This window comes from Pangasianodon hypophthalmus, chromosome 20, assembly GCF_027358585.1.
Source record: "Pangasianodon hypophthalmus isolate fPanHyp1 chromosome 20, fPanHyp1.pri, whole genome shotgun sequence".
NCBI classification, from domain to species: Eukaryota; Metazoa; Chordata; class Actinopteri; order Siluriformes; family Pangasiidae; genus Pangasianodon; species Pangasianodon hypophthalmus.
In genome coordinates this window covers 16,103,173-16,115,269 of record NC_069729.1, presented here as the reverse complement: position 1 = coordinate 16,115,269, position 12,097 = coordinate 16,103,173, and the positions used below count along the sequence as shown (strand labels likewise).

General features: G+C 36.5%; 1 protein-coding gene across 1 annotated transcript in view; it reads left to right on the top strand.

Moving 5' to 3' along the window:
• LOC113538091 (metabotropic glutamate receptor 7) overlaps positions 1-12,097 on the top strand; it is a 213,846-nt gene that overhangs the window by 64,354 nt on the left and 137,395 nt on the right. Inside the window, exon 2 of the mRNA XM_026932924.3 lies at positions 10,215-10,431. Coding sequence (XP_026788725.2) covers positions 10,215-10,431 — 217 coding nt within the window. The remainder of the gene's footprint in view (positions 1-10,214; positions 10,432-12,097) is intronic.

Below are 12,097 nucleotides of genomic sequence, written 5' to 3'. Positions count from 1 at the left end.
TGTTTTTTTTTTGGCATTGTTGCTGTGCTTCTGAATGTGCTGTCATGCTTTTGGGTTTGCTGTAATGTTTTTAGATTTGAGGTGGTGTTTTTGGTATTATTGATGTGTTTTCTGATTTGCTGTTGATGTTTTTTTGGTTTTGGTGTTGTGCTTCAGAATTAGCAGTTGTGTTTTCGAGTTTGCTGCCATGTTTTTAGTTTTGCTGTTGTAATTCAAAATTTGGTGTAGCATTTTTGGTTTGTTAATGTGTTTTGCACTTACAAGCCACTGTAACAAAAAAAAAAAAAAAAAAAAATATATATATATATATATATATATATATATATATATATATATATATATATATATATATGTATATATATATATATATATATATATATATATATATATATATATATATATATGTATGTACAACAAAAGATCCAAACAATGCAATAGTCTGAGTTTATGTTTATGTGGTGGGGTGAAAAGAGAAAAGTCTCACCTGACAAACAAGTGGACATGAAACCCATTCCTACAGCACCTCACCTGACAGCAGGGACACAATGAACAGCTGCCCACTGCCCACTCACCCTGATGGACAAGATAATGGAGTGCAATAATGGCGCTCCGTCCAGAGGCCTCCAGACGCCCAATGTTCATCACTGCCCTCCCTGTCATCGGCACAGACACATAAATACACAGGTGACGGGTGGAGAGGGGCCAAGGCTGTGATACCAGACCCTGATATTATTTCTGCCACCTATGTATGTTAGAGAGATAGACAGAGGGACAGACATAAAGATCATGATGTTGTTTGTACAGGGTTAGAGATTACCTCAGGGTGTCTCAGCTTTCAGTAGATTTTTTTTTTCCTAAAGGCTTGAAGGTTCTGCAGGCAAATCTGACTCCAGTCTTCTGTTGCAAAGAAGAAAGTATTTGGATGTCTGAATTCAAAATGTGCTGCTCCCTCAGTACTGGGATTATTTATATTTACACTTAGCCTTTTAAAATGTGCAGTGTGATACGGAGGAAAAGACAATTTGGATTATAGGTTTAACAGGTAGGCTATTTAATTTCAAGGAACAAGTGCAAAACTATAATGAGTCAAGTGCCATCTTCAACAGCTCACTAGAATGTGGATACTTACTATAGTGATTATATAGTGTTTAAATGCAGTGGTGGTGTGATGCAGCCTGCTGTGAAGAGCAGATACTGTTTCCACCCTGAAGTATTTTCCTATATGAGCAGGAATTTATTCCTCTTAAAAAACAATGTGCCAATGATTAAAAATTTTAGCTTATTAATAAATGTACTATTTATTCATTTATATTTATGTTTAATATTTGTTATGCATTGTATATGTACGTACATTAGTTGTTCCCTCACTATCCTCTTTTTTCTTGAAGTTAATCAGACAAATAATAATAATAATAATAATAATAATAATAATAAACACATCTTGTCATGTTACCATGAAGCCAGAAAGTGCAATGTCCTCTGTCCTGAAGACTTTCCAATGGCAGAAAACTTTACATTACATAGCGCTGGTACTGGAGACTCCTTCCATAATTGTTAAATAAATGTCTCCTTGCAGAAAAATATCAAAAATTCTATGTTTTTCATTTGCTTTTGGTTTTTTTTTCATCTGTTTATCATTAAGCTTAGAGTCCATCATACAATTCCCTCTAAACTACTAAAAATTAATATATTAGAACAATTAAAATAAACTTGTGATTTGAATTACAGCTATAACAATTGTAAGAGCTGCTGGTATAAAAAGTTAATCAACACAATGCTGTGGTATAAAGATTATTTTTAGACATTGGTTGTATAAAAACTGAGACCATGACTGCATTTGGAGTCTCGGTAGTTTACAAAAAATGACAAAATGTTTCAGTTCATAGACAATAGTACTTTTTATTATATAAACCCATCTTTCTCTCAGAGCGAACTCGTACTGTGAACAAGACGCATGTTAAAGGTCACAGCAGAAATGTTTTTCACCACCGAAGCAGCTGTATTTTGTCTAGAAACATGTTTATGTCTACGAGGAACTGTGCCATACATTCTGTGTCGTCTAGAATCTGAATTTCTGAGGTACTGTTTTGAAAATAGTGCATGATTGAGCCTTTCAGGGTTTGGAAAGGAAGCACACATGTTTTATGTTTGATCTTTCCTACCGGAGGAAGGCAGTTGAGTGATTTCAGCTTCTGAGTGACAGAAAGGGTTTTGAGAGGTTTGAAGCAAAGACGAGAGCAGAGCTATTGATGATACTTAACACTTTGTAGTGGTGGAACTAAATTAAGAATATGTTCCCCATGATGGCTGTCAGAGCAAGAGCATGATTCTTTGAAGCAGAGGTGTAACGCAGTGCCACTGTCTGTATCTGTAGCTGTACCTGTTTAGTGCTCCAAATATCAGAATATGTATCCGTATTCAGATTTGAACACTGATTATGCTCCCAGAAACACTGGGAAAAAAATAAAAATAATAACCAAACTTCATTCACAAATTATAACAACAATTTTCAGAATTTTTCTTCCACTCCTGAACTTGTACAGTTCCTCAACTTCAGCCACTTCACTTGACTTACTACTTCAGCCACTTCACTCGATATATGTGTATATAAAATAACAGACACATACAGTGCTCATCCAATGCCCACAATGTTCTTAATGAGAAATCTGCTTTAAAACGTTCCTCAACTTCAGCCACTTCACTCGACTGGAACGCTCTGTGGTACTTTCGGGCAGCCTTTCTATCTAAAGTGACAGAAAAAAGGCATCAGAAAATTATGCCATTCCAAAACCAGGTCCCTATTGTTTACAGATCACAACAATAGCAACCTAATAATAGTTTATCAGATTTACTTTTTTGGGGTTTTGGGTTTGTTACATTCCAGAAAGATCAGAAATAAATGCTGGACATGTTGAATCAGCTGCTATCTACTATGAAGCTGGGACGCAGTGCTACTGCTATTCAAAATGGGACCCTTTTCTTATATGATTCTATAGGAAGATTTTCATTTAGTATCAGTTTAATGATTAAGATTAAGAATGACAAAAAAAGTGCAACGAATGTCCAGTTAAAATTTTTAAAATGACTTAAATACTTTTTTTAGAGGCTTCCCTGTGCACAGAATGCTCTGTGTAGTCCACCTCTTATTTGTATCTGTATTTGTATCTGTTTGAACACATTGTCTGTTAATTCTGAATTATGTATTCATCTTTGCAGTACGTGAGGGATGGGAAAGCGTTATGGGGGTTGGTAGATTCCACTTTGTCAAAATGTCACAGAATTGATAAATACTTAACAAAGACACAATTTCATCTTCAATGCTGAATTGATATTTGTTTTCAGCTGATAAAGAAGCTTTGTTCTCCATCTGCAGTGACATCAGAGAGGTAGACTGTTATCACCTTTGATAAATGAGATTGAAAAGATGTGAAGAGAAGTCCATTTCAAGCAAAGGATTTAACATGTGGAGATCTTAATGAAGTTGAGATTTCCTGTAGGATGAATGAAATAAATGCGTAGCAGTCAATGACATTGATGTGTCTTGATCACAGTATGTAGCATATTGCAGTTGGGTCTCAGAAAAGCTTTCAGAACAAATGGATGGTTTCCTGCCATAGACAAAACTCCCATTAGCATTGATTAGCCCAATTACCTAGGCTAAATAGCAGCAATTAATGTGATTTAACTCAAAAGTATGACAACCTAATTATGTGCATTAATACAGACTATGGAAAATAAGTGAGTCCTTGAATCCTTGAGAGCCAAAGTTTTTAATCCTCTCCTGTTAATGTCTGTGCTTGACAAAAAAAAAAAAAAAATCATTGGATAATATTTTGGCTATGAGCCGTGGTGTTCTGTTGTCTCACATAAAGATGTTATTTGAGTCTGGCTAGCAACACAGAACAGTTGTGTTGGCAGCATAGAACAGTTAAAGAACAATGTTTATGTGCTGCATTATACTGTATTTTGCTCAGTTTAGTCACTGCTTCCACACCCTGATTATTCGAAAGACTGTCTAGCAATCTAGCAATTGTCTACTTAATTAATATGCCTAGTAAAAATAGTTCCTACCAACAGCCACACAATGTCCCTATACATATGCGTTGTGGAGCAGGTGGCAGGATTTGGAAAAGAATTGCCCGCGCTACAGCACTGAGGTGCTTCCCACCACCGAGGAATCTATAAACCAGTTGCGGTGTGTTGCATTTGAACAAACATTCCAAATGAAATGGTTTCTGGTTGTTGGATAAGTGGCGACTGTTATATCAACAGCATATTAAATGAAAAACTAATACACAGTACAGTATGTACATATACCACATCAGTATTGAATTCTCTAATCTGATTGGTCAAGATGTGTTGATTCATTTTCTACAACAGCAGCTCCAGCAATGGTGCCAGCTGTAATTCAAGTCACAGGTTTATATTAATGTGCTTTTTCTAAAAGAAATTTTTTAAATGTGCAAAAATGTATAACGATTGCTATGGTCAAGCTTTCTGTAATGAGATGGAAGGATGAGTTTATGGAAGGAGCCTCCAGTGTCAGCGCTTTGTAACAGTTGTAAAAATGGAAATATATACAATTCTAATTTGTTGGTAAATTGCTGTGCTATAAGAAGAATAAAACATTTCAGGGTATGCTGTTATAGGGAAATAATCACCTTTGGGGTGGTATGGTTGACTTTACTTTGTCTCAGGCTCATCATTTTCCTATAACAGCATGCCCTGTTGTGTTTTATTCTCTTTATATATATATATACAGACATTGCATGGTGTACCCAACAATATTTTTTAACTACATTTCCACTTCATGTAGAGGTTTAAATGAATGCTTGCCAGTGTTGTATTGCTCTTGCAGAACACAATATATCACTGTATTTCACAAATAGCCTGTTAGTTTAGAAGTCAACCCCTTTAACACATATTCTCAACTGACATTAAGCCCTTTCCTAAGCTTTCAAATCTCTTTGATGGATCATTTTTGTGAAATCAAACATGTGCTCTGGAAGGAGATGAAATTGTATGACAAGGCGACGAATTAGCATAGAGAGTGACAGCAAGTTGAAGAGTTTGGAGAAAAATGCAGTGCTCAACACACCATGGAGGTCTTCCATCATAGTAATTTAGAGGCGCAGCTCTCAGTGTGACACACTCATTATTGTTGTTTACTCTCCAAGCATGTGGCCTTATATGGTGATGTTTGCTCCGTCGAGTACTGCACACTGTTTCCACACCCACAGCTGCACTCGAGTCGCAAAGTCACAGAAATTAGGAAAAGTGCTTGGCTTGACTTTAAGGCATGACAGATCCAAAGGCTAATTAAAAATAATAATGCCTCATTGATATTCACTGGCCTTGGATCTCTCCTGAGGGAAAAGAGTGAATGGGAGTTGGAAGATCAGTTTGTTGTAGTCAAAGATCAATCAAATCTCTGTTCTGTGTCACATGGAAGATAGGGTCTGGGTAAAAATTGATAAGACACCCTTGGGTGCACAAGTTTGTAGGTCCTCAAATGCTGAATTTGTAGGATGGTCTTCATGATGTGTGCCCAAAAACCTTATGCAAGTACTGTTAAAGACAAGTAATGTCACCCAAACAACCGCCATATTGCCAGAAATACTCAAATTGCCACATTGCCCCTGGTTGTCTGAGATCAGGTTCAGCTTGACAGACACTGCAGAGCCAAAAGCACTATCCTGATGGGACAGGATTTCCAGACATTGTGTATCTCTGTTAAGCAATGTTGCTGGAGTATGTCTGTATTGATTCTGATCAGTTCACACAGGATAAGCAATCTCTTCACAATGTACACATTGTTGTCACACTAAAAAGTTCATGCACACTACATACACCCATGTGTGCTACAAATCCAAAGATTTACTAAACACCTCCAACATGTCAATGTTTTTTAGAAGTCTTTTTAAATACTGTCTATATTTTATTGTTCTGCATTTTAAACTCTGTCAATACTTGGTTTCATTTTGGTTTTGGCAGGAAATGATAGAAAACAGTCCTTCCTGGAGTGTCTTTATCCTGAAGAAAGAGTGCAAAATCTCTTTTCCCACAGGATATGATGAAATCTTTACCAACATGTCAATTTGGACCTAGGGTTATTGCTATTGGTCAGAGTAAAATAAGGCATGATCTTTCCAGACACATACATTCAGTGAGGACAAAAATCTCAGGTAATAATTAAATTAGCCCACCTATCCATGTAAAACTAATCCAATATGAACAGACCTAAATACTTTAAATAATCTTTAGTGAAAAAAATGATCATAAAAGGAAACAAAAAAGAATGTAACACAACAAAAGTGCATTTTTGTCCTTAAAAACATATTTGCATTGGAAATAGCACTGCATTGCAAATAGCACTGCCACCATATCATCCCTGGTTTGATTCTGAGCTTGGGTTTTGTGTGGGTTTGCTACAGATTTTCCTGTTTCCTTCATGCTAATAGATAGATTTACTATGCTAAATTACCCCTAGTTGTGAATGAGTGTGCAAGTGTGTGCTCATAGACAGGTGATGTGTTACGTGTGATGATTGATGGACTGGCACGTCATCCAGGGTGTGTCCCCACCTTGCGCCCTGTGTTCCCATGATAAGCTCTAGGAAGCCCGACCCTGACCAGGATAAGGAAGTACTCCCAATTGAGAAGAAAAAAAAACAAACATATATATATATATATATATATATATATACACTATATTACCAAAAGTATTCGGTCACCTGCCTTGACTCACATATGAACTTAAGTGCCATCCCATTCCTAACCCATAGGGTTTAATATGATGTCGGTCCACCTTTTGCAGCTATTACAGCTTCAACTCTTCTGGGAAGGCTGTCCACAAGGTTGAGGAGTGTGTTTATAGGAATTTTTGACCATTCTTCCAAAAGCGCATTGGTGAGGTCACACACTGATGTTGGTCGAGAAGGCCTGGCTCTGAGTCTCCGCTCTAATTCATCCCAAAAGGTGTTCTATCAGGTTCAGGTCAGGACTCTGTGCAGGCCAGTCAAGTTCATCCACACCAGACTCTGTCATCCATGTCTTTATGGACCTTGCTTTGTGCACTGGTGCACAGTCATGTTGGAAGAGGAAGGGGCCCGCTCCAAACTGTTCCCACAAGGTTGGGAGCATGGAATTGTCCAAAATGTTTTGGTATCCTGAAGCATTCAAAGTTCCTTTCACTGGAACTAAGGGGCCAAGCCCAACTCCTGAAAAACAACCCCACACCATAATTCCTCCTCCACCAAATTTTACACTCGGCACAACGCAGTCCGAAATGTACCGTTCTCCTGGCAACCTCCAAACCCAGACTCGTCCATCAGATTGCCAGATGGAAAAGCGTGATTCATCACTCCAGAGAACGCGTCTCCACTGCTCTAGAGTCCAGTGGCGGCGTGCTTTACACTACTGCATCCGACGCTTTGCATTGCACTTGGTGATGTGTGGCTTGGATGCAGCTGCTCGGCCATGGAAACCCATTCCATGAAGCTCTCTGCGTACTGTACTTGGGCTAATCTGAAGGTCACATGAAGTTTGGAGCTCTGTAGCAATTGACTGTGAAGAAAGTCGACGACCTCTTTGCACTATGCGCTTCAGCATCCGCTGAGCCCTCTCCGTCAGTTTACATGGCCTACCACTTCATGGCTGAGTTGCTGTTGTTCCCAAACTCTTCCATTTTGTTATGATAAAGCTGACAGTTGACTGTGGAATATTTAGGAGCGAGGAAATTTCACGACTGGATTTGTTGCACAGGTGGCATCCTATGACAGTTCCACGCTGGAATTCACTGAGCTCCTGAGAGCGGCCCATTCTTTCACAAATGTTTGTAAAAACAGTCTGCATGCCTAAGTGCTTGATTTTATACACATGTGGCCAGGCCAAGTGATTAGGACACCTGATTCTGATCATTTGGATGGGTGACCGAATACTTTTGGTAATATAGTGATATATATATATATATATATATATATATATATATATATATATATATATATATATATATATATATATATGTATGCATTTTACAAGTATGTCATTACTTAGAAAGTTTAAAAAAAAAAAAAAAACTCACATTCCCAAAGCTCCTTATCATTGTCCTGCTGATCTAGGATCAGTTTTTCTGTGTTCTCTCTTACTGATACTGTTACTGATACTGTGTATTGAAAATGAATTCTCATAGAGACTCTTTATGGGACTCAGATGTTTTTCCATGATACTGGTTAAGAACAGAATCTGCGTGGATGGCAGATGGCCCTAAATCCAGACCCAGCTTTAGAAGTTTGACAATCTCTGAAAGTCACACATCTTGAATTTCTGGCTCAAGATGTAGTCACGGCTGTTTATGTATTTTACAGTAGTCACAAATGAATAGGGGGATACTGAGAATTAAATAAGGTCAGCTATATCATAGCAAACCTGAAACACAGGCTATATATTGTACATGTTATTTGATTCCCTCTCTTCTGGAGTGTGATGACTCTTAACCTCTTTCATTTCCTTTCATGACTTGTAATTATTACATCTGACAGAATGCGTCCCTGTGTCAGCTCTATATTGAATATTTAGCTCAAGGCGAGTGATTATTGAACACATTAGGAAAAAATAGCCTGGGGATTGTTCTGCATTGATTAGACATCCAAAGTCTCTGCCAAGCATGTTCTTAAAACTTCATCTGAAAGCTATTCACAGAAGCCTGAACCGAGTTCAGGCTTCTGGGGCCTTCTGTCTCGCTTTGACGTAAAGCCGGAGACACGCCGAACAGACCTGCTGTTACGCTTCAAACTCTGTGTGCAGAATATGAATAAAGCAAAGTTATGCAATATTTTGTCAGCATTTGGAGGCTTTGTGTTCACATGGCAGCATGGCTTCTGCCGAGATGACGCTTAAATACATCACTCACAGTTTCATTATTTAACTCACAAAACAATGGATGCATTACGCAGCCTATCCCACATGATAAATGCAATAATGAACTGAGATGCTATTGCTCTTTTATTTCTTAAATGAAATATGCTTCTGCCTTATTTTGACCATGTTGTGGCACAGGTTTGTATCTATCTATCTATCTATCTCTATCTATGTATCCTATATCTATTTATTTATTCAACCACGTCTTGTTTTATCAGTCATGTATTAGTCTTCTTTGTTAGGTCTTATTACTCAATGCATATAATGTGGACTGCTTTTGCAATAGACATGTGCATATCTACATTGCTTTTTTCTTTTATCTCCTTTATATATCTATCTGCTTTTCATTTTTCCTCATCCTTTCCGTTCCTTCTTTTTTTGCTCTCCCTATATATATATCTGACAATTTTTATTCTCCTTGACATTTTTCATTTAAAAAAATGCTATCTTTGAATTACTGTTAAAGCAGGGGAAATGCAGAATATGATACAACACCTCAGGAAGTCAGAAAAATGAAGATGAATGCTTCTGAGGAGTTATTACAACATGGTTTGTTAAACAAAACTTTACACAACCCAACAGGTTGTGATGTCACAAAATAGGCTGAATGACTTTGAACCCAAGTGACCAAGATAAAGTGGTTAATGAAGATGAATAGATGAATGATCGAACATCCAATAGGCAGTTTATGAAAGGATCCTGTGGTAAACAGAGACGAATACCTACAGAACCTATTTGCTAATCTAGACAGCTAGCTAGCGTACAGTAACTAATGTTAATGAACAAAACTGTTGCTAAACTTAGGGTATATGTTGATAAGTTTAGTTTCTGAGAACTCAAATCAAGTCACACTGCTTGTGTTAGTCTGTGATAAATATGAGCTTATTAATTTAGTAGCATTACAGTAACAGTGTAAACAGTGAGCAAGTCAATAACTGAATTTAACATTACAGTTTTTCACCAGGAGAACACTGAAGTGTTTTCAGTTTGCATATCTATCAATAGATTGTTGCAATCTTCACAAGGATAGTGGTGCATTTTAATAGCTTTTGGACAATAAAAATGATTGAAGATAGATTATTTTTAATAGTTTACAATTACACATTCTTGGGTATTATATTATTGGTGGGCCTAGCACCAATAGTCTTGCACATTGGAGTAAATTCGACTTGGTTATTGGAGAGAAATACCCTTCTGCTGGTTAAAATATGAATCTTAATTGTAGGATTAAATTTCTGGTTTAGTTCTGCTTTTTTCCTCATTCCTTTTTCCTCCATGTGTGTTTTACTTCCTCAGATTCCTCAGATCAGCTATGCCTCCACAGCTCCAGAGCTGAGTGACGATCGTCGCTATGACTTCTTCTCACGTGTGGTTCCACCAGACTCATTCCAGGCCCAGGCCATGGTGGACATTGTGAAGGCTATGGGCTGGAATTACGTCTCGACTGTAGCCTCTGAAGGCAGCTATGGAGAGAAGGGAGTGGAGGCCTTCATGCAGATCTCACGAGAAGCCGGTGAGCCACCTAACCATTTTTTTCCCTACCACTGGCCCTTTTTTTGAGTAGGAAATGATGCTCCACTGACTAAGTCTATGTGTTTTTATTTTCTAGAAATGCAGAGGGAATTTTGTTTTAAAGCACCCAATATCTTATCTTTATCCCAGTAATAAACTTTGAATTATGAACATTTTATAGAAAGGTAAATTTAAAAAATGGTAGTAAAATAATAAATCTATATAATAAATTTTTCCAGAAGTTAAACCATATTTCATCATATTGTATAGAAAAAAATAGTATGGGTAATTTCAATCCAAACAATACTAAAACAGCTGGAATATGGTTCAGATTATTTTTAGTTTTAAAACAAAAGCTTTATATAGATGGTAGAGTAAATTTCTGGCAGTATAGGTAAAAAAGTTTTAAAAAAATGCTGTAGTTCTGTAGTTTAGATAATATTATAAGTGCACTGCACTTGCTGTAATTATAATGTACCAAACTCTACTGAATATAACAGATTTCCCATTTTGTTGTTTAGATATCATTAACTAACAAAACAAGTAGACAGCTGAATAATATGAAAATATATACAACAGAACAAAGAAGAAATATGATTCTGCATTAAACTAAGGTGAACATTAACACATTAACTGGTAACATACTATAGAGTCCTCTCGTCTCTAACCTAGCATTAGCATACAACATATCATAGAAAAAAAAAACCCTTTTTAATAAGCTTAAGCTTATTCATATCTCTTCAGTAAAATTTACAATACAGTATGGGGAGTCGAGTCTGTATTATTATGTATTAATGTAGTTCATGTGGTGGAAAACCATTTTTTTTAAAGCAAAAACCAAGTTCAAGTAATTTGCTGGAAATAACTAAGTATAAAATAATGCATCAAAATATTATGTGTAACTTTATAATACCGGGTGTTATTCTGCCTTTCCTGAAAAGGCACTGTCAAATACAAAAATATGGGAGTGGATTTAAGTGTCACTGATGTCAGTAATTGAGATAAAGCTTTGTCTAAAAGGTCTTGGATGTAATGTGTTCAGTCACTCAAATGTCATACCAAACAAAGTGCTACACACCCCAGGGATAATTTCACCCTGCACCACCATCATTAGTCAAGAAAGCTAATGGTTGAGACTTTATGCTGCTTTTAGAGCATAAATTACTTTCCAAGCTTCAAAATGCCATGGAGGCATTGAAGTGGAAAAGGCAGATATTGTATTTAATCTTTTATTATTCCTCTAATAGTCTCTAACAGTAGGTATAAAACATTGAAATGAATTGATTACTTTGGCTATACCTTCAGCAATTAAATTTCTTAGAGTAAATTTACTGGTTTTTTTTTTGGTAATGATTATTTTTACTTTCCTGCAGATAGCATAAGTTATCTTAAATTTGTAATTTTACATTTATCATTCATTATTTAGACTATTTGCTGTAAATTATAGAAGTAGTCAGCTCAAGAAGGACAATATCATTATAGAATAATAAACAATTGCCTAAAAATAACCATGTGATTGTTGTTAATTAATCTCATTGTGTAAAAAAAAACAACCTTTTAGCCAGTTAAGCCAGCAATAAAATAGAAGGTTTTTGAGAAGAGTTTTTATTGTAATTAACCCAGACAATGGTTCTTGTTAATAGGAGGTTCAAAAAAGATTTGTTTCT